The sequence below is a fragment of the Dermacentor variabilis genome, chromosome 5 (assembly GCF_050947875.1).
Source record: "Dermacentor variabilis isolate Ectoservices chromosome 5, ASM5094787v1, whole genome shotgun sequence".
Taxonomy (NCBI): domain Eukaryota; kingdom Metazoa; phylum Arthropoda; class Arachnida; order Ixodida; family Ixodidae; genus Dermacentor; species Dermacentor variabilis.
Window position 1 is genome coordinate 5,102,458 of NC_134572.1, and position 26,808 is coordinate 5,129,265.

At 46.3% G+C, this 26,808-nt stretch overlaps 2 protein-coding genes across 8 annotated transcripts in view; one reads left to right on the forward strand and one right to left on the reverse strand.

Moving 5' to 3' along the window:
* Positions 1–10,799, forward strand: part of YME1L (ATP-dependent zinc metalloprotease YME1L) — a 156,842-nt gene extending 146,043 nt beyond the window's left edge. For 4 of the 5 annotated variants that reach the window (XM_075691602.1, XM_075691599.1, XM_075691600.1 and 1 more), the window contains one exon: positions 10,667–10,799. In XM_075691602.1, coding sequence (XP_075547717.1) covers positions 10,667–10,774 — 108 coding nt within the window. In that variant the 3' untranslated portion in view covers positions 10,775–10,799. Of the gene's footprint in view, positions 1–154; positions 7,842–10,666 lie in introns of all 5 variants that reach the window. The other variant, XR_012828390.1, reaches the window with a different exon arrangement.
* The window catches only part of qless (decaprenyl diphosphate synthase subunit 1 qless), a 99,884-nt gene that overhangs the window by 2,455 nt on the left and 70,621 nt on the right, over positions 1–26,808 (reverse strand). The window contains exons 2-6 of one of the 3 annotated variants that reach the window (XM_075691603.1): positions 10,225–10,362; positions 6,195–6,437; positions 1,562–1,695; positions 1,109–1,247; positions 411–500 (exon numbers count right to left, since the gene is read on the reverse strand). In XM_075691603.1, coding sequence (XP_075547718.1) covers positions 411–500; positions 1,109–1,247; positions 1,562–1,695; positions 6,195–6,437; positions 10,225–10,362 — 744 coding nt within the window. The remainder of the gene's footprint in view (positions 1–410; positions 501–1,108; positions 1,248–1,561; positions 1,696–6,194; positions 6,438–10,224; positions 10,363–26,808) is intronic. The other 2 variants (XM_075691605.1, XM_075691606.1) reach the window with 2 other exon arrangements.

Genomic DNA, 26,808 nt, shown 5'->3' on the forward strand with positions numbered 1-26,808 from the left:
CACATACACACTTTACATGCAGCTAGCTGGCCTCAAATGTTTTCCTTTGTGTCCCCTCCCATGAGCTTGATGAAATACATCCAAGCTCAGGTGAATCCATATGCTGCCTGGACTGTCCTGATTTTTTTTTCTTTTACACCTGTAATCTTTGCAGGCATTGGAAGCAGTGAGAAAAGTGCATGGGATGACTGAGAGGGCGAGAAAAAAAAAGAGCAGCTATTCTGAAGCATGTTTACCAGCTCTGGCTTGTAATACTGCTCTCAGAATGCTTTCTTGTGCAAGCACCACTCCCTGCGAAAAGTTAAGCTTCTTGCACAGGCCTACTGGTGCAATGTATAAACAAAGCTACCTGATGCAGTATGTTCAAAACTGCTATGATACAGTAGAGCCATGTGACGAATGCTACTTGCCTGAGACAGGAAGCTATTGACGTCATTGCTCCCAATCTTGGCAAGCAATTGTGCTGTTCGGGAGAGCACGAAGTCACCCGCTAGAATTGCCTGTGAAAGGACATTTTCTGTGTCATAAAGTGTTTCTCCACAAAGACTTGTGTTCTGTCTGTGTTCAAAGCCTTTATTGCATCTCTATCACAATTTTGGCAAATGGCCTGCCTGTACCTACACCAAATAGTAATGAAGCAGTAGAGGCCAACAAAAGGACCAGTGAAGTGAGAACGCTAGGTTTGAAAACATGCTGAATTGAAATTCGAGCTAGTCACACAATTATTTGGCCAGCTCAACGACAAATTGTTTACTGTCATTATACTTTTTAAGCACATGTCTCTGTTCCTGTGTCCATTTCATTTTAGTGTCGTCCACACTGAGCACATCCTATACAGGCCCAAATAATAACCTGTGTTCTGTAATTCTAATTATCCACATCACTGTCCCAGCTATTTGCAACAGGACTCAAACTTCATGATAACGCTGGCAAAAGCTTGTACTTTCCCAGCCAGCGCTGTGGCTTCAGGAAGCCCTTCAGTAGCAGCAGACCTTGCAAGTCTTTTCCCACCAAACACTGTGCCAATCAAAGCCTGCTGTAAAACTTATTTTTTTCCTTTTCTGCTGTGAAAGAAATGCAGGGAACATGCATCAGTTATCATCCTCACCTTTTTCTGCCCCCATAACACGTTGACACTGGGCTTTCCTCGCCGTGTGTCGGAGGTGTCAATGACATCATCGTGGACAAGGCTGGCAGTGTGGATCATTTCGCACAATAATGCCACTTTCTTTTGAAAGTCTAAAAGTCTGCATAAAGGACCAAGACATTTCATACACACATGTAAGAAAATTCAATGTTGCAGCCACACCAAAGCTGTATAAACGCAGAAATACATGTTACCGTGACTCAACAGCCATTAAAGCTGCCATATTTTGCTGACGCAACGCACACCATGAGGCATAACTAATAAGAACTGCATGCAGCCTGCTACTAATGAATCTCGTTGCCCCTCAATTTTCCTTGGCACAATTTATAACAGTCACACTCAGTGTGAAAATGAACGCATCCACATTTCAGTTGATAGACAGTAGCAGCAACCGCTGCTACATCCACCACTTACACATTTCTATTGTGCACATGAATGTTCACAGCTCTGGCCATCAAGGTGCAGATCATCGGGCGAAAAGCTTTTCCCTGGCCATCAAAGTAGTAGCTGGCAATTTCGTTCAGCTGAGGCTTTGACACCCATAACTCCTGCATGAAAAAAAAAAAAAAAAGAAAACAAAGAACAATGACAAAACAGCATCGTTTCCATCGGTATGTTCAGTCCAGCCACTTAAACCTGAAATGATTTTGTACAAATGTACCGAGTCATTAGGGTAGGTCCTTCTGATCTTTAAGTGACACATTTAAAAGCTTGGCATAAAGCATGTAATTTATTGTAAGGTTTTAATAATGTACATCACTACCGATTGCAGCAGTGCTGCTCCCCTGGGTTTTCAGCTGCCCTATCTGACGTCAGTTGGACAAGCTATCCGATTGGCTACCCAGGTCACACCATCAACTATTTTTCCATGTTTATCATCATCATCATCAATTGACCCTTAAGGACCCTTTTCAGGGTATTACATAAGGGGGGGGGGAGGCAAAAGCATCAAGAAACACTATGTTCATCATTATACAATGGTTAACTCATTAGTACAACGGCAAACAAAACTTAGTATGCATGCTAGTAGACCACGGGCAAGAAAAAAAAAAAGTAAGGTACGAACAAATGTTGTTTGTGATATTTGGAATCTTGGTTCACCTGTTTCTATGGAAAGAATAATAGAAAGAGAATTCAAAATGACAATTTATCACCACATTCAAGCATTTCCAGCACACAACAAGTGTCGTCTGCTTGTGTTGCAACGTGCTCTGTTTGACGCGAGCTGCGTGGTCAGTGTTAGTCTCAATCTCTTTTCGCAAGCACCATGGTTCGTCTTTATTGTGTTGCAGGCTGCAAACGTGGTCGGTGATATGTCCGGTATTCAGGTAAATGCAAGCACACTGGGCGTTTTACCAGATGAGCGGAGGCGCAAACGCGAACAGCCTGTATAATGCAGCCATCTGGTGGCACAGAGCTAATATAGCACAGAACGACAGAAAGCTGAGCTAGTTGGTAAGGATTCATAATGCAAAAAAAGGGTAAGGCGTGCAGACACGGATACAAAAGAAGTGGGCGACAAGAACGCGGATTTCGTGTTGTCCACTTCTCTTTCGTGCCTGCACGCCTTACCCTTTTTTTGCATTACTAATGTAGTAGTTACCAAGTGTATTCAACTTTGTTGCTGGTGTAGGTTTTCAGCACGAGCGCAATTATAAACCCATCTTTTTAAACGTTTAAAATGTTTTATGCCTGGTTGCAGCAACAGCAGCTCTGTGTTTGGCTGGTTGAAGTCCGTGCCACCAGGTGGCTACACTGTGGAAGCTGCTCAGGCTGCTCGCGTTTACGATAAAGCCCCTTCATCACAGTGGTAATAGTATGGAGGGGTTTTGGTTTACGCCTCCACCCAACCACCAGACATGCAACGCTCGCTGCTTGACAGCCAGGTTGGAGAGGGTTCGCGCGCTGGCTCCAAGACAGTAGGAAGTAGATAACACTACGTCACATCATTGATGCAGAGCAGCCCCAATCATTCGGCAAACGAGTTGAGGAGGGAAAGCATGCCTAGGGAGGAGGGTAACTTGTAATCGTCCGTAGCTCTCTTAATATGAGACACTTCACTTAAATTGTGGCGCTGGTTATGTTTTACTATAGCTGTACCCTACGTATCTACAAAAATTGTCCAAACTATTTCACGGACCCTTTAAGTATTTAGCTTGACGCCAATTATGATTTCCCTATTCAAATATATACACGTAAAATGCAGAAGTGCTTTTCTGGAAAGTTCTAGTGACTCTAGAAGCAGAATTACATTTGAGGGCCTGAAATTGTTTTCAGAAATTCCTGGAAACTGGTGAGTAAAACGAAAAAACGCAAAGTTTGCATGTAACTCTGCGCCAAAAATGGATATTGCAGTTCTGTTAACTGCATCCGTTGAAGCATTTAAACCAGACAAATTTGGTATATTATGAATTTTTTACAATGTTTACCAGAGTACTGAAAGAGTCCTACTCGCAAATGATCAGTACATTTGAGTGGTGTATACCTCAAATTTTGTCTGCTTTAGATGTATTATTAGGTACAGTGTACGCAATTGTGATATTTGTTTTATAAAATTTTACAAAGACATCTACGGCTTAAATAAAAAATCTACTTTCTACAATCACCAAATTATAACTTTTTATTTTAAATGCAACAAACATCATCAATATCAGTGCACTGATTACCAAAAAATATGATTTATTTGTTCCTATGTATTTAAATGGGAGCCTCCAAGCTAAAGCACAGTGAACTGGACTATATGGACAGTGCACCAACTGATGCACCCCATGCCTTATCGCATGTGTCGCGTGATGTGCTGAATGAGAGCATAAGCTTTTGCTAGCTAACTGCATGACAAAAATGGCATGGGAGTGACGACAGTGTTGTCACGATGACACGCTAACACTTTGTTCACTATCTGATTGTTGACTGAACATATTGATGAGTTGGGAACTCATAACTGCTGTCACCATTCTTGCTATTTTCTTAGTAGGTAGGGTAAACAAACATTTTTAATTATGTCCACTTATGAAATACATTTCAATTTTATGTCAACAAAAGGTGTACATTCCAACAAAAGCTACGTAGGGTTTTTAATTCCTTAGTGCTTACCCAAATTTCAGTTTATGTTGTGCTGTGCGTTCATGCTTTGTAGGTCAGAAACAGCAACATGCCATACTGTACTCTAGTGGGGGCACTGCTATGTGCATGTTAAGGACATCTGGTAGCGTCATTCAACGACTGTATGCTTGCTTTTCACATAGTGTCTAAACATCCTGGTCCCACACGAAAACAATAATGCACTGTAATGCAATGCTGGTACAACAAATTATGTAAATAATTGTAGTGTAGGCTTAATGTTGCAGCATAGAGGAACATGTGCTGCAATGCTAACATTTGATATTCCAGCCAAAAGGTGTACTTGGGCCAGGTAGTGTGACATGTAGCATGTTAAAGCGGCCCTGAACCGCTCCTCAGGCTTGGTGAAATAACATAGTCAGCGGGTAACATATGTTGCTGTGAACATTTCAGCCAAGTTTTGGTTTCGTACGCAGTGCGCGGAGCTCACAAGCGGATTGCGAAGTCACCTTTTTCTCAAACGCTCTCTTTTCTAGACCTACTGTTTCATCATCAGATGCACTGTTTTGTCATGCCCTCAGATGGCTGCTATTGGCTGATAGCTGACATCAAGCTGCGGTCGGCTACACAGCATAGATACCACAGCCGCTGCGGGGTTCTGCCACGAGTCCACTGGCTACACGCACTGCGGCTCGCTGAGGACAACCGCGTTTGGCTGATGTTTAGCGCGCCATAGGCACTAAAGGCGCAAGTCATGATGTCTACGTTACAAGAGAACTGCTTGTTGGCCTAGTTGGTGCTTGCTGAAAAACATGTTTTTTGCTGCAAGTTAAAACACACACAAAAGGAAGACACATAAAGATAACACGGGCGGCACGTGTCTTCCTTTTGTGTGTGTTTTAACTTGCGGCAAAAACGTATCTTTTGTCTACGTTAACATCCAAAATGACATTAGAACTGCATGCCACGGTGACATCTAGAAGGAGGAGCTTTGTGCGCATGCCCCACTGCGCCGTAGCCTTCGCAGTGCAAGGCATTGAAGGCGGGACGGGAGCACAGCGGAGGCAGTGTTTGATTGCCAATAACTCGACTTCTGCTGAACACATTGAAGTACTTTTGGTGGCAAAGTATTTCTGAAATAGCCTATTTTCACTTCAAACACCTTTCTTCACTTCAATAAAACGTGGTTCAGCAATACGAGGTCAGCCATCAAATGCGGAGGGAGGGATTAGGAAGGACATGGCAGGCATAAGATTTGTTATTGAGCAGCAGTGGAAAATCCTGCTGTTGCACAACAGTTGACATAATTCATTTAACGACGGCAACACTGATACATTGTACAGGTCTGTTTTTAAGGAAGGACTGGTGAATAAACTCGCATAGCTGATAGGCACTACTGCTGGGGTAGCAAAGTAGTGGCAAGCCGTTTAGTGTGCGTGCATGCATGTGTGTGCGTTCGTGTGTTAAAAAACATGTATTTTAGCAAGCACCAATTAGGTCAACAAGCAGTACGAGTGTGCGAGGGGAGAGAGAGGTGGGGGGGGGGGCAAGACTGGCCATAGGCATAAGCTCCGACATCAAAATCCAAGCTACCTTGTACATGCAGCTGGGAGCACACAATTTCGCTCTAAAGGCTGCTTGCCTGTTTTATTCAATTTAAAAACCTACACCATATTTTGCTTTTTTTTTTGCTATTATGCAGGAGTAGACAACAGATTTGGGTGAATTTATTTAAATGCCATGACTAAATGGTGCCTCCTCTGAAGGTCACATGTGCAGTCATGTCAATCAAGTTGTCAAGATGGTCACAGCTTTCATGGTGATGAGAGGCCATGAGGCTATTGCATTCAGCAACATTTGATTGCCAATAACTCTGCTGAAACAAAGCACACTCAAAATCTTTTATCTATAAAGATTGTGTGCGGAGTTGTCCTCTAACATAAGACATCTTTCATGAAAAATGTTGTGCGGCTCCTTTAGGATGTACCTTTTTGATGGCATCATAGATGTCTGCCAGGTCCTGCTTTGACAGCTCGAATGGGTCTGTGCTGGTCTCGGGCAGACTGCCTGGCTGCTGAACCAGGGGTGCCTGAGACCAGGGGGCCGTCGTCACAAATGTCCGACGGGGTGTGAACTGGGCTGGTGCGGTGGTGGCGCCATGCCTGCAACTACAGCAGCTGGCCCGTGCACCTTGGCCACTGCCGCCAAGGGGGTGCTGCAACCTCCTGTCCTGTGTCAGAGCAAAGGCGCATCACACTTTAGCTTAGCGGGCTCTGTCCTCCACCAGGTCTTGCCAATTGAGTGCAATCCGAGCATTCACTTGAGTAGCACTTCCGGGATCACCACTTACCGAAAGGATGGCTAAAATTGATTGATTTATTAGCCTATGGAAGATCACTCAGCATTTGTTATGTGCCAATGCCTATAATAGAGAAAATTGCATTTATACACACTGCATCTCTTCTTCAATTTCAATCACCCACGAAAGGAGATGAATTGGCATCAAGCATGGCCTTGTAGTGGTTGGCGATGGAGGCAACCTGCTGGTGCTGAATTTTCATTTGTTTTACAGATTATTGATTATTCTTGACAAAATGCTACCAGAATTGTTTGTCAGCTGTAGCTAGTTGCACATTTCCAAAGTGGTGGTAACATTCTTCTCTCTCATTTGCAGCACATTTGCAAATTTTATGTGCATAAACGTTGCTCTTGGCAACAGTGGCACATGTGCTGGTTTAGAACACTGATCTCTCAAAATAGCTTGACTTCATTTATGGACTTATTGCCTCCTTAAGGTTACAGTTGTGAAGTGCTCATTCCTGCTTCTTCCAGAGGGTAATGTGTTTTTGTGCACTTGCAGTGAACTGAGACAAGGAATGCGAGTTTTTTTACAAACATGCATGCTTTCAACAGTAGCGCAATGTTTCAAGATGTGCAGAAATGCATGCTTTGACAAAATTGGCAGCCGTGATATATGTAATACAAAAGTGTTCACGCACACATTGGCACTCTGAAACACTTGAAACCTCCTTGCATGCTTTTGGGACTTTGCACTAGCAAAAAAGGTTTAATACAGTAAACTCTCAGTTGTGTGGACATTGGTTCAATTAACATTTCAGAATAACGAACTTTTAGAAAATCTCCGGTGGTTTTTGCATGTATTCTAGCAAAAATCTTTCAGTTGAACGAATTTCTGGATAGTGATTATTTCAGTTGAACGAACTTGATCAGTGGACCCCGGCTCATTTTGGAAATCAGTTCAATTAAGCTTTGCGCTCTGCAGCGCTGTCATAGCCAATGCCCGCTGCCCCGAATTGGCCCTCCAGCCACGTAACAGTAACACCGGCTGCAATTAGAAACTGCTGGCATAAATCTTGCCTCCCCCCTGTGTGGTGAAAGCAAGCAAGAGGAACAGTGCAATGAGGTGATCTACCCTGGGATGTGGACTGAGGTCTGTCACCAGCTGGATATTGACAGCAATACTTCGTTTGAAGACTATGTGCAGCGTGACAGTGAGCTCGTTACCTGTGCTGAACTATCAGATCTGGATATTGTTTCCAGTGTGACGAGGAAGATGCAATGGCAGAGGCAGATTCAAATCCTGTAACTCTAGCCAAAGCTGTAGGATGCCTTGGTAAGTTGCAAGATTTCGTGTCTCAGAAAAAGCTGTGCCAGAGGAAGTGCACAAAAACATAGACTCTCTGGACAGCTTTGTTACTTCTTGCACTTTTAAGAGCACCAGTGCAAATAAAAATTAGATTTTTTTTTTTAATGAGATAGGCAGCACCGTAACTGGTACTTCATATATGATGTACATAACTCCATAAATTGCATTTCACACTTTTGACTCTATGTCTGCTGTGCCCTATGCTGTTCCATATTCTAGTGAATATTGAGTTTAGTGAACTTTCAGTTAAGTGAACTATTTCCTTGAGTCCCTTGAAGTTCCCTCAAGTGAGAGTTCACTTTACAAAATAAATCCTGCAACAGGTCTGGGTATCCAGCATTCAGCTCCATTATTCACAGTAACATGTTAAATATCCAGAGAGGGATAAACACACGATGTTAGAACTGATAGCGCTATCATTATCACTCATTATGTTGCAATGTTATCATTCATTATGTCGCAACTAGTGGATAAGTGTGAACGTACCATGCATGAAGGAACACATTAGTATCAATTGCTATCTGTATGGGCTTCATGACTGTGGTTATTGTTGGCCTCCCCAGCGCATTATTATAGAAGTACTCCAAAATCTGTATGCCTGCCAGATTCACTTCAGCTGAATTGCCCACAGACATAGTTGGCCAGCCTTACTAAAAGATCACAGAAAAAGACGTAAGAAGCATTCTTGCAGGATAAATATCACCTTTCTTTTTCAGTAAGTTGAATCCATCAGTGTGAAGTCCATGCAATTTTTTTTATAACTATTACATGCACTAGTGTCAAGTGCAATGGTTATCGAACTAGCATTTTGAATGCCAAGTGTATGCCATGTTTGGGACTAAAAATCTCTAATGTTGATGGTGTTTGGTTTAGGTATCAGGAAAAGTAAAAAATCAGAGGCATAAACATGTTGTATTTTCCAGTTTGTGATCTCAGCATAGCAACTTGTATATGCATTTCCATTCAGATGGAATGGTCTTTGATAAGAAATGTATAATTACAAACAAAAAATTACGCTGAACAAATTGTATTAATGTGAGCCCCGAACTGTTGTTTGCAGAGCATGACTTAACGACTTTACTGCTTTCCCTTTGTTTGAGTGTGTGCACATTCACATAATAAACGAGTTTTGCACCAGAACCAAACTCGCAAGAAAGGAGACAACACGGGTGCTTCAACTGTTTACTGAGCGTAAAAGCATCCTACATATATAGCCCTCCCAGACCCCGAGTGCATGTGCACGCATACAAGGCATCAAGTAGATTCAAGTAGAGGTAGGTAACAAATGGCATGTGAAACCTTGGAAGAATTTTACATTAGAAAAGGTGGCCCAAACTGTGTCAGTGACACATCTGTTTTTCTGTACGAGGCTGAGCAGAAATTTCTTTCACACTTAGTCAGATAACGTGCTTTTTACCCGAATCTACTTGATGCCTTGTACAAGTGACGCATGCACTCGAGGTCTGGGAGGGCTATATTTGTAGGATGCTTTTACACTCATTAAACAGTTGAAAGTGACCGTGTCGTCTCCTTTCTTGTGTGTGTCGTTTTGGTGCAAAACTCGTTTACTATGTCGGATAACCAACTAGCCCAGCTTTGTGAGCAGTTTTACATCTTTGCCATCACATTACAAAAGTATCTTTGTTCATTACATTAATTAGCTCGACTGAATGCCCCTTTTCCTTGCGAAGGTATACACCTCTACTGTGTTAATCACTTTCCACGGGCACCTTGAAGGAATGGCTGCGGGAATTTGTGGCATCCTTGACTAAATGCAGATGCTGTCCATCCACTGGTACTAGCTGATGGAGAAAGTATGTTCAGTGCACTAGCAACAGCAGAATTCTTGCCTGTCCAGCAGGGCTAGGGTTATTCACAAAATTGCAGCCATGTTGAGCTGTCTTGTGGGTGTGATTCAGCAAAATCGTATTGCATTTGGCAATACATTGAGCAAAACTGACTTATTACTTGCCTTGCTCAGCAGAATAGGGCAGGTTGGATATGCATAGTATGCAAATTTGACATTCTTTTTACTAGCCGTGCTAAAATTTACACAAATGCATAGTTGAGGGAGGGGGGAGGGGGTTAATGTGATATGAGCCAACTTGGTAAGAACAACATACAGCGTGAAGGACAAGGACTGCGAGAGACGACAAACACAGTGCAGTGTTTGTCATCTCTCGCAGTTGTTGTCCTTCACGCTGTATGTCATTTTTGTCATGAATTACCAACTAGCCCAAGCAACCACCCTAGTACCAGCTTGGTCAGTAAGGAATACAAAAATACAGGGACGTGCATATTTTGCTTAACATGCTGCAAACTGCTGCCATGACAGTGCAAACAAACTTACGTTTCTGCCTGCAGGCAGCTGCAGAAGGCAGCCAGTCACGGAGGGTTCTTGCGTGTTGCCAGCTCCTCTCCAAGCAACCCTCCATGACCGGCAGGCAGCGACACAGTGTATTTGTGCCATCGAGGCAGCAGCTTGCATCTACATAAACGAAGGCAACTTTGCACTTCTTTCTTTAAAAACCAGGCAATGAGCCATGCCAAGTGTTACACTGAACGACGTAGACTCCAACATGCAATGTTTCTGCAAAATTTGAGCAATAACAGTATGGGAAGTGCAAAATCTTTTTAGAACATTGTAAGTGAAACATGCATGTCCCTGTACAAAGTTGTATGTGAAAGATGGGCTGTAAAGCCTCCTTTTCCAAGTTGCTGATTATAATAAGCCTCAATAGATGTAGAATAGCAGTGCCTCTGTAATTTGACTAATCTTTCTTCACTTCTAGTGCACAGAATGCATGGGACTTAAAGAAAGAAGAGCTGGACTTGTTTTTACCAGTCACCTTCTTCAGCTAGAGCAACATGGACTTGGCATGCAAAGAAGACAAATTTAAAATAAAGAACAATACTGCAAGTGCAGTTAGTAATGTTTTGATGCATAAGCAAAGTAGAAATCCTCAATCTAAATGAAATACAGATCATGAAATGCAAACCTAGGGGACAATAGTGTGCTCCGTGTTGCTTCTGGATGCACAGCACTTGTGCAAAGAATACGAGAAAACTTTTGCAATATAGTAGTGCGTTGTCATGACTTCATGCACGTACCTGCTGTACAAGCCCCAGATTTTAGTTGCTTGCAACTAGAACTGACATGTGCCCTACATGTCAGACACTGACTGACATGCGCTTGCAATGCTGTCCTGGTTCAAAGTGGAATACCATGCAACTTTGCACTGCACTATAACTTCTGCTCTGCAACATGAGTGCTGATTGATTGCATAGAGGAGACCTTGTATAAGCTTGCACTGGCAATTCACAACACACTGCACAAACACCCGAGCGCAAGAACAGTGTGGGAGGCGCTGACGTGGCAAATGGTTTCGAAAGTGTAGCGACTTTGATGAAAGGTACTTTGAAAAACTGTTAGAAATAAATCAGTTCCATAAGAGTTCGCTCGTGATTTTTACACATGGTGGTAACCTACTATGCCTTCATGGTCAAATATTCAGCGCACACAATTGACAAGGACACAGTGAAGGGGGACACACGAGTGCTTACTCACAACTGTTTTATTTTCGGAAAGATACAGAACATATATACCCCAGCTATCAGTGCTGAGCATGTGCAACAAGTGTCATCAGTAAAACAGAAACTTATTAAAAACAGATTAAAAAGGTTCAACCAGTATTTAAAAAAGCAAATTCATTTTCAGTGATTTCAGCAATCTAATTCTAGTTGTACAATATGTGACGGAAGACAAAACAAAGGGATGCAGCGCCTTCAGCATTGACGTACAAGATTTATTTTGCTCGATTCCCCACACAGAGCTGTTAAAAAATGTTAAAATGTGTATTTGCAAAGATAATGATGAAGTAAAATTTAGAAATGACAGCGGAGCACCCGTGGAAAGCTTTATGGAAGTACTATTCTTTTATCTTAGCTCTACTTTTGTCAGTTAGAATGAAGTTATGTATGTGCGAAAAATCGGGTATATGTATAGGTTCCAAGGTAGCCCCAATACTAAGCGACATTTTTCTAGCTCGTGTAGACCAAAGTATTCACAGTGCTTTAGGAAGCTTGGCAAAAATTGTCCGATTTGTTGATGATTTCTTTTTGTTATTTTTGATGGGAAAGGTGTTCCATGAATGTGGCCTAGGCCTTAAGTTTACCCATGAGATTGCCAAAGAAAATGGAGTACAGTTTCTAGATTTGTCTCTGCAATTGCTACCCGACCACACATGCTGGATGTACAGCCCTTGATCAAAAAAAGCCCATATTACAGTACAAATCGGGACGTTCGAAGATTGTAAAAAGTGGAATTGCGGTGTCTTGCGTTCGGGCTGCTTTAGTAAAATCTTGTTGCCACCGAATAAAAGAAAGCTTTGCCAATCAAGTAACAAGACTAGCTTCAGTGGGATTCCCGGAACACATTATAGTCGGAGCGGCCGAAAAGGTAATAAAAATAGTAAAGGGTGTACAACCCACAGATTCAGGGAACAGGCTTAGCACGAACAAAAAACGCCTTGCGGTGGTACCTTACGTCCATTATTTTTCCCTTGGGCTAAAGGATGTTGCCAGCCGGTATGGCGTTGAAGTGGTTTTCAGCGCTCCTAACAAGGTGCAAGAACTGTGCCAGGCTATTTCAAACAAGTTTGACAATAGGGTAAAAAAATGCAGCTGCGGTCTTAAAGAAGATCACAAATTCACAAAATGCAGAATAGGTGTTGTGAACCTGCTTCTGTTAACCTGTGGCAACATGTACATAGGCCAAACCGGTCGGTGCATAAACACCCATCTAAAAGAACATGAACTTTCTCTCCGTAAAGAACACTATTCGTACTTGTCGAACCACTGTAATCTATGTCACTGTGATCCGGTATTTTTTTATACATACATTTTGTTTTCAGATTAAAACAAACTAACATGTGAAATCACATATCACATAGTTTCATATCAAAAAGTGTGCTGAAATATGCATAAGCCAACCACTGGTTGCAATCACTGAAAATGAATTTGCTTTTTTAAATACTGGTTGAACCTTCTTAATCTGTTTCTAATCTGTTTCTGTTTATACTGACGACTTGTTGCACATGGCTCAGCGCTGATAGCTGGGGTATATATGTTCTGTATCTTTCCGAAAATAATACAGGTGTGAGTAAGCGCTCGTGTGTCCCCCTTCACTGTGTCCTTGTCAAATGTGCGCGCTAAATATTTCACTATGAATTCGTACCAACTCGCCCAACTATCAGTTCTGCTACTATTACAACTTTCTCTGGGGGGAAACAATCCTCAATATTTGACCTCTAGACAAAAAAATTTCCTCATGCCCCACGACTAATCTCATCCCTGCCAGTCATTTAATTCTTCCAGGTCAGTGGCCTAGCCAGGAATATTTCTTGGGGGGGATGGGGGGGAGTGTAGCATGTAGATAGCACGGTAGGGGTAGAGGTCTGTCTGCCTATGTCCGCAATTGTCTAAATACAGTTGCATTTGTAGACACACACTTCTCAACAAAATAATCTATCTAGGCTTGGACGCTCATGACAGATTATCTTCTCTTTCAGAAAGGGTGTTGTAGTACTCTTTACAAAGGATTGTGCTCATCGTACGGGAGACAAACTTGTGATATAGACCATGGATGAACATTTATGCATTTTCAGAAAAAAATAAATACCTCTGTTTATAATCATGGAGAACTTGCAGCCTTGAAACTTAATTTCGCTCTTTGGAAGTGCAGTCACAATATTCCTGACACGAGGATACATTGTAGGGATGCCTAAAGTCACTGCACTATGAAGCTCCGATTTGCTTCTTGACATGAACATAGTCAAACTCTGGGGCGAAACTCCTGCCTTCACCTTTTCCTTCTATTTCACCTTTCCATCAGAGATGGGATGCCAGAAATATTTCAAGCTTGAAAATAACAAATGTTCATGTACAGCTAAGAACCGAATGTGCCAAGCGCCACACTTGCATCCAGATCCTCAGGAGAGTTTGGGAGCTTAGTTGTAAAACCTCGGTTGCACCTTCCAGTAAATAATAGCATGGGATTGTGCAAGCTGCGGTCTGGGACACACATTTGTTTCTCTATACTGCTGGGAACTATTTAGGCTTAGTCTCGGAACTGCAAGGGCACATGCGACAATTAAGGAATTTGGCTGCCTAACCAGCATCCTAGAGACTGATCACGCAGGTTGACCAGTACTGCATGCATGACACTAAAAGGTCCGGCAACAATGGTCACGCTGCCTTTTTAGTGAGGCGCTGTTTTACAGCAGCTTTAATGGATCCCTGAAATGGTTCGGACAAGTTTTGTAGACACGTAGGGTGCAGCTACAGTAAAACAGTTTAAGAAGCATCTCGTACGAGAGAGCTTTAGCTTGTCTGTTAGGTAAATGCAGGTGGACTGGGTGTTTGGGGTGAAAGTGCAAAAGTGAGCGGCCTGCACAGTGCAGGCAGAGCTCAGACAGACAAAAAAGAGCTATAATTGCAGTAACCAAGTGTATTCTACTTCGCTGTTGGTGTGGAGTGGCGAAATCTTGTTGCTGCAGAAAATTTACACCTGCAGCAAAGTAAAACAGACTTCGCTACTGCAATATTAGCTGTGTTTGTCTGGTTGAGCTCTGCACCACCAGGTTGCTGCACCATGCACGCCGCCTCTAGTGTCTCTGTATGTGCTCCCACATACAGGAACACTAGGCCGCTCACGTTTACGCCTCCGCCCAAACGACCAGTCCGCCTGCGTTTGCCAGAATACCTGACAAGCTAGAACTATTAAGAGAGCTACGGAAACAACGCCCGGCGCGTGAGCAAGTCTCATTTCCCAAGACTAGTTTTACGAGCGGCGCGCGCCGCTGCATCACGATCAAAACATTGGGAAAATTCGCGAACGGCGAGAGCGGCAACCAATGGCGGAGCGCCTGTGGGCAGTCTCGATAAGATCACGTTACAGGGGCGTTGACGAAGTGCGGACGGCGCGGAGAATTCGCCCGCTCAAGGGGACGGTTCTAGCAGACGACAGTTGTAGAAGACGACGTCCGCTGCCAGTTTGCAATGTCTCGCGCTGTCTTCAACGAACTGTTCGTCACTCAAGTTGCGCAGTGTCTGCTTGTTTGGGATGCTCAAATGAAGCCTTTTTCGCAGCAAAGATAAGAGGAGGATTCTTTAGGAAAAAATTCTGACGTGAAGTTTGTCGCAGGTGACGCATGCTTCCATAGAGTAAAAAGTAGTCGTTGCTCGAATCGGCCATGTCCGTTGGTGCCTCTGAATGGCTAATTGTGCGTGCGTGTACTTAGCAAGACCTTTAAGCTGTCGCCTAAAAAGAGCTAAAATAGACGTAAATGAGAATAAAAAACTTGTATTAGCAGTTCGACACGCAGTATTCTTATTTTCTGCAAGTTTACTAGCGCGAAAGTGGGGCACCAATACACCGATGAAGCTCGCAGCTCAAGCTCGCCAAAACATGGAAATGTGGAGCAAGGCGCAGCTCTTGAAGACCGCTGAAATCCGGAGCTTACGGGCACTGCGCAGTTTGAACGGTCGCTTCCGAACGGTCGCTTCCAGTCACATGAGCCCGGCGCACAGTCACAGGTCACCTACATAAACGCTCTCTGCCTCTACCGATCCCGAGACGCACGTCAATTAACCGAAAGACATCTTGGAGGCCGGACGCCGTTGCTTGTCCTGGAGCAGAGGGCGCTTGTTAACACTAAAGTGACTAAAGCGCAACACTATACATATCCCTTCAGTCACGGAACCGTGCAGGAGGGCCCCCAGTCTCCCGTGAGAGGTAACGTAGGGCGATGGAACGTTCGGTGTCGACTGCATTATCGCTGGTTGCTTCGCGCAAGGAACCAGAACCGGAGAGTGATGGCGGATGATTGTCCAGTGCCAGGCTTGCTCTGTCTTTGACGAGGCATCTTCTGTTGCGGCGGGCGCTGCCTCTGTCGAACTGGATCCCGTATGAGTGAGGCGAGTCAGCCTTGTTAGGAATGGCCTGCCGAGTTGCGGACCTGCAGGTTTTCTCAGCCAGCTGCAGCTGCGAGCGTTGCGATCTTCCCCGAAGAGAACCAGCGAGGACAACGCTAACCGACCATGCACCTCGTTTGGAGGATCGGTGACGACAGCAGGGCTGGTCACGTTTAGCGCCCCGTGCATTGTTGGTTAATTTGCCGGGTCGTCATGGTCTCTGTGCGGCAGGAGGAGCCCCCCTGGCAAAAGGGTGCTTTGTGGTACGGGGCCCCAGGATTCGTCACATTCTGCCTACACACGTGGCGACTAGAGGAAAAAGGCAGCTCTGGAATTTAGAGGCGCCGGCTGGGGTCGGGCGTGACCACCTGACTACGGGGACGCCAGACAATGGATAACACGACGACTGCTCTGCAAAGGTCGTCGTCCCTCGGAGAGAGCACCGAAACCTGTGCGGCATGTGTGTAAAACACCTACCCCCTTCTCACAAAGGCGACCACGAGGACTTTCTACGATGACGTCGAACGGAGTGGGTATACTAGCCTCTGTAGTTATACACCGTTTTTTCGTAGGCGCCGCCATATTGGGAACGCAGTGGCGCCGCCTATGAGCAGCGCCACGCTGGCTTGGGTGAAAGCGGAGTAGGTTCTGGCGTTTGTTTTCGCGGTCGTGCGGTGTGTTTAGTATGACGTGCGTCTTCTACGTGGTAAAAGGTTCTGTGAGACGCGCTGAAGTGGTTTAAGGCCTCATGGCCGGAGTTTCTGCTGGCGTTGAGATGGACGGAACACGCAGCGCGATGTATGCGCGCATATTTGAGCCTACAATCAGCCTCGGAGATCAGTCGTGTATTTCTGTATGTTCCATTCACTGATGTGACCTTATTGCAGTATTATCCTCTATTTCCTAGCTGCGGTTTAGGAGCCATGAAACATACGCGACGATCGTAACAGCATGGGTACCATTCTGCTACGATAGGAGCTGTGATGTTATGCTTTGACAAGCGTTCAAACTGTTCGCTGCAGGTTACATTGCGTGACTACTTGGTTGGATGGATGAGGTTTCCGGCCATGAATAAAATAGTTTTGGCAAGTAATAGCAGCATACCTTACAGTCTGAATTAAGCTTGTCCAGCAAAGGGACTGTTTGCGAACTGCGCGAGCGTCCTAAGCAGTGGTAGGTGCTGGATTACAGATATCTTTGTTCTATATACCGCATGGTCCAAGCATATGGCTTCAGCGGTTATATATCTATAAACGTTGTGCGACGTGACTATGCGAGGTCGTATTGCGGCGTTAGCCCGTTTTCTCTTGCTTTTTCGAGAAAGAGGATGATAACCGAATTTTTTTTTTCGCTTGCGTTCGTTTCGTTCTCTGCGACGCACTCGCACATATTACGGAAATTTTGTCCTCAGAAATAGCCATCGCATTCTTTTTATGCGATACCTCTCATATATTATGGCTGTATACAGGCCAACAAAGCAGCAATGACGAAGCGCACAGCTTATATATGTGTCGTGCTGGTTCACCAACCGCAGTGATCGCTGTGTTGTGCAGCGCCATCGGCCTCATGCAGGAAGGCTAGCGCAGAAATATAGTAATTTCAAGCCTACTAGACTTTAAATGCGTGATAGTGATGCCGCTGCATCACAAATATTTTATAGCGCCTGCCGCATAGATGTTTCGTGATTGCCTTAGGTTGGCCGTGCACGAGCATGCGCTCTTATGCTTTACTCCCTACGCCAAGCAATCAGACAGTGAGCTGATTTACCATTTAATGCTGGTAATACAGAGACACCGGCTTTCTGTGTTGAATTAAAACCGACATAAGCAAAATAGTTCACAAGACATACACACACCGCGGCTCATAAAGCGCGTCACATTTTTGCGCCCCCAAGACATACTTCTGCCTACTGTAGTTACCGATGCACTGAAAGGCTTCCCTGACGACCTCATATGAACGGACATGGCGTAAACTTCACAAAGTATGATCTAAAACATTCCGAAATCATTCCGCAGCACCGCGCCGCATCGCCCAAGCCAGAGAGGAGGAAAGGCTCGCCGCGCGCCCTATCCTCGTCGCCCGATGAAAAGGTCTATGGGCGTCTTGCGCTGGAGTTTGAGGTACAGGCGCCCAAATCTTTAACTGGCGTGCGCGAGCGGCGACTTTTCCGTGCGTCAGCGCCGTATGACGGGGCGCGGCTGCAAAGAGTCTGAGGCTAAGTGCATACGGACAAAGCGCGCTCAGCTGGGCCCATCGTCTGCTAAGCTGTTTCCAGCCTCGCCCGGTCATACGGCGCTGACGCACGGAAAAGTCGCCGCTCGCGCACGCCAGTTAAAGATTTGGGCGCCTGTACAGTAGCGGCGCCTGGTGGCGGCGCGCGAAACGTTATCTGGGTCGTACCAGCTTGGGTAGCATTGAGCCCTGGCTGTGGCGAAGCACGTTTCTAGCCCGAGTTTTGCGTCGATTCGCCCTTTTTCCTGCCCTGTTGCGACTGCGAAAAGGCTCGTCACTTCTCACAGACCACGCCGACCACCCTGCGAGCTAGCCGCCTATAGTTTAACAAAACGGACTCTTCGTGGGACGTAATGCTGGAAGCAGAAGGAATCGGCGACGCAGATCCGGAGAGATCTAGCTGGGCCTTGAAAAAGCGTCACCGTCGTTACTTCTGCGTCGTGGGCTGCCATGAACAAGAAGGCCTGAATCCCAACATCAGATTCTACCGTTTTCCTTCAAAGCCTCACGAAGCGGAGCGTCGGGCGCGCTGGATAGCTGCAGTTCGTCGCGCTGGGTAAGCGAAACTTCGCGCCATGCTGACTGCTTCGCCTGTCTTGAAGCTTGCTTGATTATCTGCGCTCTACAATTCGGTCTTTCGGACCTACAGTCCCGACGGCATACCGACATAGCAGCAGGCATGGCTGGTGATTCACGATTGGAGGCCCGGCCACAGCGACAATTAACAATTTGACCGGTGCGAAGTGGTGAAGTGACCAGGTGTGTGCAAATGACCACAAATGGTCGGGCTGATTCAGTGACAATTCAATACCCCACTACGTGCAGCACAGGTTAGAGAGTTAAATGTGCTCATCCTTGACCTCAAGCCAGCACGTTGAGGCAGCGCAGCAAGGTAGTATTGATTGCAGCACATCGATGTTCGAACGTTGTCAATAAAAGCTCTATCAAGCGAGCAGCGCATGAGCTCGCGCTGCAGCGCGATTCGCACGTACGTTACTGCGAGCTCATATGCATTGCATCAGTTATCAGTTGCTAAAGGGACAAATGGCCGCTACTACAGCGCAGGCATAACTACTTGTCTAGCGGCATGCAGTCGACGAAGATTGCAGGAGGCCCGCCGTTTCGCGACATGTCGAAAGACCGCTGCCGTCGCGGCGCGTACCGTCGTGCGCTCGAGCAGTTCCGTACACATGATGTCTGCTTATCGCTGCTGTGAATTCATTTATAGCAAGCATTTCCTCGCGTTTGTGCGCCTGAATCTAGCAGCGTGCAAACGTTACCTGAAGTTCAACTTCGTACGCGACTCGCTTCACTTGCGATTGACACCGCCCTAAAACTTCGCCGCATATTTCTTGAACGGCGTACACGTATTAGGCGCTGCATAATTTCTTGCCTTTACGCAGCGTGCCACCCCTGAAAAAATCTTCGGCGCCCGATATCCGCTGCAAGCCGTGGTACAACAAAACCGAAAGTTTTGTTGTACCAAGAAGCAGTTTCGTTCGACCTAACTGCTTACATTTCAGTTCAGGTCCGCCGACAGCGAGTGCACGAACTCGACGGCGCCAGGTTAACCTTCGCTGAACAGGATGGACATTGGCTCAACCTTCGTGGGCACGGCTTGAGAGGGTTAAAGCTTGTGCATTTCAACTTGGCAGGCGTGCTTGACTCCCATTTTGAGCACGATTAATTATATATACAAGTGAAGACGCTGTTTCTATTGTGTTGTCGGTTCGACGGCGATCGCGCGGGGTTCGGTCGAACGATGGTCGGCACGCTGATTTTGCCGGTGCCTTCGACAAGAACGCCTGTCGCGGTACAAACCGCGCTCGTCGGTTGCGTCGTTGTCGACTTGATATGATAAAAAGGTTCCAGTGACGCACAATAGTCGGTCAATCATTGGAGTGAGCGTCTTGTCGGCCTCGTATCGACCCAGTGTTGCGGGCCTTACAAGTACGTACAGTATGGAACGCGCTGCCACCACCAGCAAGTGAGGACCGATGCTGCGAGAAGACTTCGTCAGCAGCGCGATGTATTTAAGTGTCGGCCAAGTGTAACGCACGGTTTTTTCGTTAAATTAGCGAGTCATTCATGAAAGGCGACAACTACCTGGCTCACGGTGCGGTCCCGACAACTCGAACGATGCCCTGGCCGGTTTCTCTTCTAAAGTGGAGTTGCGGTCTTACGCTACGCACGCTTTCGGCACCGCACCGACGTCGAGCTACCAGTAGAGTTCCAGCGCGGTACACGGCACGAGTGCTTGCAGCAGCGCGCGTCCGAGCGCTTTTTTTTTTTTCCCCGGGGGACTTACCGGCGAGCGGCCACGCGCGCGACCCTTCCAAAACGTTTCGCGGCTAATCCGCTAGGGCAGGGCGCATGCGCCGTCGCGCCATGAAGGAGGCGGATTCCGACATACGCCGGCTCGCGCGAAGCGCGGTGTTGACTAGCGTAGTGAAGCTTTTCGTTTCAAAAGCCCAACTCCAGAAAAGTGCTTAAAGTGTAACTATCTGTGTGATAACACAATAAAGCGCCCTTGGAGTTTTTCAAGCTAGACTTTCGTTATCATTTGGTAAAGCGGCGTAAATAAATACGTCAATAACAGCACATTTTTACGATTGTGGCATGCACTGCAATTAAAACTACTCACGTTCTGCCGCGCTCTCAACGGCTTGCCAGTCTCGAGTGGCGCCGGTCCTGTCGTTTGTGTTCTTCTTCCTGAGTCCTGGTCTTCTGCGCCTTGCCTTTACTACTTCAAGCATGAACCAACTAGCCCAAGCAAGAGTTTTACTTCAGTGAACGTGCCGAATGCAGCAAAGGAGCGGGTGGGCCCTGCAAAGCGGTACGTAGTGCGTTCATTGCGTCCGGCTCGGGACTAGCGAAACCTACGGGAGAATGAAGTGCGGGCGCGCTCACGCCTCGGCTAGCGCGGAAAGTGCATACCAGACCATATTGGCACCACAGCACTAACCAACATTTTAATAGACAATGAGGGAAAAAAAAGCTCTAAGGGATTACACTATTTCAATCCTAGCAGCCGCGCGGCCGCACCTTCAAAGTAGTTTCAAATTTCATTACACTGCACAGCGAAGATACCAGATATCTGGGGCATGTATCGCATGTATCGACGCGCATTTTTCTAGCCGCACCCTGTCAATAATGTGAAATGCCGAGTTTACTGCAGCTCTTCTGCGAATTTTTACCGTCAACGCCGTACTCCTGAAGGCAGGGCCGGAGCGTTTCGGGCGTTGCTGTGAGGGTGAGCACTGGCGCCCTCTACCGGCACGCTTGGTCCCTACTCAATGATCACGTGGTATTTCTTCGTCCGCGCGCTGCCGTAGGCGACCACGGGATGCGCAGGTCGCTCTTCATACAGTATAGGTCGTGGGTTAGATTAAGCGTTACAAGATGTCCCTAACTGTTTCCGCTAACGCGGTATTCCGCAAACGTAATTGCGTATACCGGACACGCTAAAATTCTCTAATATTTACTTTTTTCACAAACAGCCGCGGCCTACCTCGCACCCCCCCCCCCCCTCCCTCTATCTACACCTCTGGCTTCGGAGGAAGAGGGCGTCCTGGACTGATACGATGTCAGGTCCCTAATACGATGGACTGAAGCTCGGTCAGCCGCCCCCAGGCTACGTCACTGTTTCCTCTGACTTAATCAGAATACAGCGGGACAGGCGCAGTGCCTTCGTACAGCGCGTGTGCGTTTGTCGTATCGGTCGCCACCGTCCCGACCAGGCCCCGTCCACACGAACGCGCGGAGCCCTCCGGGCATCGGACACGTTTCGGACGAGACTGCCGGCTTCTCTGTGCACCAGCGCTTTTGCAGCTTGAGGAAAAACCGAGGGTTTTTCCCTGAGAGAAAGGGACGAGGACGCAGTGAGGCCGACACAAGAAGGAACAGGCACGAGAGAAGGGACGAACGTTTCATTTGGGAACTGCGAAGGGTGCGGTGGGCCAGTTTTCAGGTTGCCTCGGGGAACACGACGGAACGGAACGCTTTCGCCGCCACGAACACGCGTCTAGTGAGCTGGCAAATGCGGCGCGCTGCTTTTCGTTGTCCGCTTCTCGGACAGCCGCGCTCGGGCCCGACGCGGAGGTCCCGCTTCTTTAAGATCGGCTGAACCCAGGATTCTCAGAATGTCGTCACATTGGGCTTCGCATGAGCAACCTCGCCGGCCCACTTGCAAATTTATTCATGGCTAGAACGACGGCACTGGCACGCGTGCATGCAAAGAGGCGAAATGAACTGCACACAGAATGAAGACATTACGACCGTTATAAAAATCATCAGCGGCGTGTTTTATTGCAGGGCTGTAATTTCTTAGTATAGCTCAGCTTACTGTTCACTTTAGCTTCATGTCCAAGCAGAGACATTTTCCTGGCACGGTTTTCTACGTCACCAGAGTTGAACACACGTTTTCTTTTTTCCTCGCGCTTTTTCTTTTCTTCCTTTTTCGTTATTTGTGGCGCCATGTGCATTTCAGAGACGGCATACGAGATATGTGGCTGTCTCTGGCTTGTCATTTCGCGACTTGGAACGGGACGCTGAGAGCGTGAAAACACTATTCCACGCCGGAAAGCCGCGCACGCAGCAGACAACGCTGCTACCACTCGGCAGCAAAACGCCGCTGGAACGACGCACCCCGCTGCTCGTGAACGCCGAGGAGGGCGCAGAAGCGAGACGCGAGAGAGGAAAAAGCACTTAGAAACTCGGCCATGAAACACGCGGCGGCCTAGAAGGGAGCCGCGATTGGCCGGAGGAGTGATCCCGTCGTCTGGCGATGACGCCGGCTTCCTTCACCGATACCGTAACTCGGGCGAGGGAAGGCGGCGAGGGCAGCGGGCCGCAGGCGGTGCCCTCTATTTTTCTTGCTCTGCCGCACGTTTTTTTTTTTTTTTCTCTGGGCCGAGTGGCGGTGGTGGTACGGGCTGCTCGCTGCTGGGTCGATGTCCGCGAGTGACCTTGGCAGAAACAAAACGGAATGCGTCGGCGACGCCGGGGGCGTCCCGGAAGCTTCGACGGGCCTGCCCAAAGGTACCGCTCTTTTTTCGCCGCGTCAAAGCCTCTCTTTCTCTGCATTCCCCGGCCCGCTTTCGCCCGCATTGCCGGTCGGCCAACTCGCGCGGGGCCGAAGACAGGTGCGACCGATTTCGGAGGGGCGCCCAGCTTCACCCCCCCCCCCCCCACCCACTTTCCCGACTCGAAAGCCCGCTCGGTGCACTACTCGCCGGGAAGCTCGACGACCTGTTATCGGATTCGCGCTTGGGTCCGCAGAAAAAAAGGTCACCCGTCGACGCTGCTTTTCCACCAGCGCCTGGTTTTCCCGTAGTAACGCGCTCGGTCAGTCAAGAACCGTGTCAGTGTAGTCGAGCCCAGTGTTGGACAATGGCCTGACCGGATTCCGTCACTGAGCCGGCCAGCGCATCAACGGCGGGTCGTTGCCAAGGGGCGCCTCCCGAGGGCTTCCGCAACACGTGCCTCGACCTCCGGTGGCGATTTAGTTTTTTTCTCTCGCTGCGAGCGCACGCGCGCCGATGCTGAATGCACCACACTTGCGTCGTACAGCGCGACATTGCGTTGTAGAGAACGGAGATCTGAAAAGCAAGCGCAGTTGCCCCAACCAATGCCAACGTTTGCACAGTGGGTACCGTTTGAAGGAAGTCACAAGAGTGAAAATTCACGGGAACCGCGCCCACTGAAAGAATAAATCAAACAAATTCGGAGAATTGTCTACTAATGCAAAAGCATTCTTGGCTCGGCTGTTATGCCCCAACCACTGGCACGCTTCGGCGCGCGCCGACAAGCGAACGCTTCGCTTCGCGTTGGTCGGACGCAGAGGGCACGCAACCACTGGACACAAGCTCTGACGCGCGCCGAAGCTCGCTCCTTGGCTGCGGCGCACTGTTGCTGGACTATTCTGTCTTCATCCGTCAAAGTCCGGCCTAAAACAGCCTGCTGTAAACTAAGCTTGAAACAATAAGTTAGTGATCTGTATGCGCTCTTAGATATAAAAAACACGTTTGAATAATGGATATACGCCTGCCGCAACAGTTTGTTTTTATTTTTGAAGTAACAATAGTGCACAAAATATCGACATCAGCGCTCGCGCGTCGTCTGTGTGCAAGATCGCTTTGCAAACACTGCACGACGATGCCATATCATATCAACAACTGTTGTACCATTTCATTTTTTGGTAGCTTATTGCACAGCCAACTATGTAAGAATTAGGCGTGCAAAGTATCGCTGAAAAAATGTGTTGAAAATATTGCCACGTAGCAGTGACGGTAAATAGTGCCGACTCAATCGCAACGATAGCGGCGAGCAATGTCGGCAATCGTCGAAAATCTCATCTGCAGGTCAAGCGCGTCGGTTTGCATACATCAGTCATCGAAAGTTACAGCCTATTCGCTGGTGCCCGCGCGCCTTCCAGAAACTACTACACAATTCGTGTGGCGTATGCAATCAGATTAACAAGGTTCGTCGACAACAGACAGAACCATCGATAACATTCGCGAAACTTCCGATACGTTCAGGTGCATCCTGCACCGAGCGATAACGTTTAACATTTTTTAGCCGGCGAAATACGGTAACCGGATACAGAAGCATCCGGGTCAATTTAATTATGCTTGTTGGCGCATGAAAGAAACGTGAAAAAGTGGGTTCTGAGAAAATCGGCAATAAAGAATCGAAACACCTGTAGCACTAAAAAAAAACCAAACACTAGAATAGCTAAGATTTATGTAATTCTTAGCTTGTCTCCCCCCGATTCTTAATTCTGTCAAATCTAGCCCATGGAGCACCTCTATTATTCTGGGTTGTTTTGATGCATCAACACCGCATCCGGAGTCCTTCACATTGAGTGTATTGCTACAAAACATTCTCACAGTGTAAGGGCCATGTACTATTGTAACTGGTTTCCACATGTCAAGTTCGTCTTTCTTTACATTAATGAAATGACATACCGTCAGATAATACAAGCTCGACAATTGGAGGGTTTTAATAGGGGTCTTTCGTTGCCCTTTGCCAAGTCGTACTATTCAAGCGCTTATTCGAATGTATGGGAGCAGCTCATTTGCATAGTATAAGAAATATATAAACAGGTTATTTTCACAATTTATACACTTTGTCACCACAAAAAAATTGCAGTTTATAGTTCTCAGCCTGCTATGATGTTTTGACTGAGAAAGATATATTCAATTTGTTCTGTAAAGCACGCAATAATTGCTGTGGCATATTCTTTTATTGCACAACACTGGATACAGTAGCTAACCATTATTATTACTTACACGAAATTAATAGCACAATGCATATGATCAGGCACATAGCATATTATTATTGCACTTTTTTAATTCATGCCCTTTTTTTAGTTGTACAAAAGCTACTGCACTGAAATAGTATACTAGTACATACTTAAAAAGCACGATTTTATACTATGATAATAATAATCATTCAAAATTTTATTGTAGTGCCCAGGAACAGCTAGAAAGCCTTTGTACTGGTGCACTTAACGAACACTATGCGAGACAAAATGTACAGAAAACGTGAATGTGGTAGACAAAAAAAAAAAAAAATGCGAGATAGAGAAACAAATAAGGAAAAAAGGAAAAGAGGAAAAGTAAACGAGAGTTAAATCCTGCGTGATTATCTACAGATACACAAAACACAGGAAACGAACTCTGAAGTATGTTTTGGAGTCGAGTCTTATACAGCACAATCTTGCAACAAGGCCAGGCAACGAATGTGGAATGCTACCTGGTATACTGTTGCGGCACGAACAAATGCATATGATCAAGAAGCTTTAAGGAATGCATAATGTCATGGACCACCTTATACAAGAACAAAAGGTGTCATTAAGTCTTGAATCTAGAGGTGCGAGTTGAAGTATATTTGAGAAGGCTCAACTGTGGTCGCCAGAATGAGAAAAGTGGTGCTTTAAGATAGATATCAATTTATTCTGGATGCGTTCAATGAGGTCAAAATTAGATTTGCTCGTTGCACCCCCTCCTACAGAGGCATACTCTAGTAGTTGGCGGCACACAGCAGAATTTCAGGAACACAATAGGCGAGTGAAAATCGTGCAATATACGGCATGCAATTCGAAGAGCGTGAAGGGCATGTTATGTAATTATCTATGTGAAGAGAAGCTTAGCATTTTGTCGAAGTACACACGAAGACCTTTCATTTCATGACCATAAGGAGTGGAGCATCACATAGGGTGTATCAAAATTTCACATGGTGTGTTTTCTGCATATAACTTAATGCCATAGTGTTGGAAGCATTTAAGAGTACTTATTGTTTCTGCACCAGTTTGAGAGTGAAAAAATGTCTTTTTGGAAGTCAATGAAGTGCTAAACACTGTTCAGTCTCAAATAGTTTTAAGTTGTCGGCACACAAAGTCATGCTGTTCATTTATTAAAATGCTCTTAGCACTAACAGAAAGCAAGGAATCCAATATCGATTCAAACACTTTTGACGCGCTGCAGAGAATAGATATAGGTCGGCAGTTAGTAACTGCACATCTAGCACCTGATTTATGCATGGGCAATGTCCATGCTACCTTTCGAGTGCTAGAAGAGGTACTAGACTTTAGGGAACTATTGAAGATGCTTGTGAGAACAGGGAACAAGTATGCGTACACTGTGCCAGACTGAGAAGGAAGGTTACTTGAAGCATATTTCACACCATATAGCAAACAGAAATGTTCTGCAAAGGCATCAGCAGT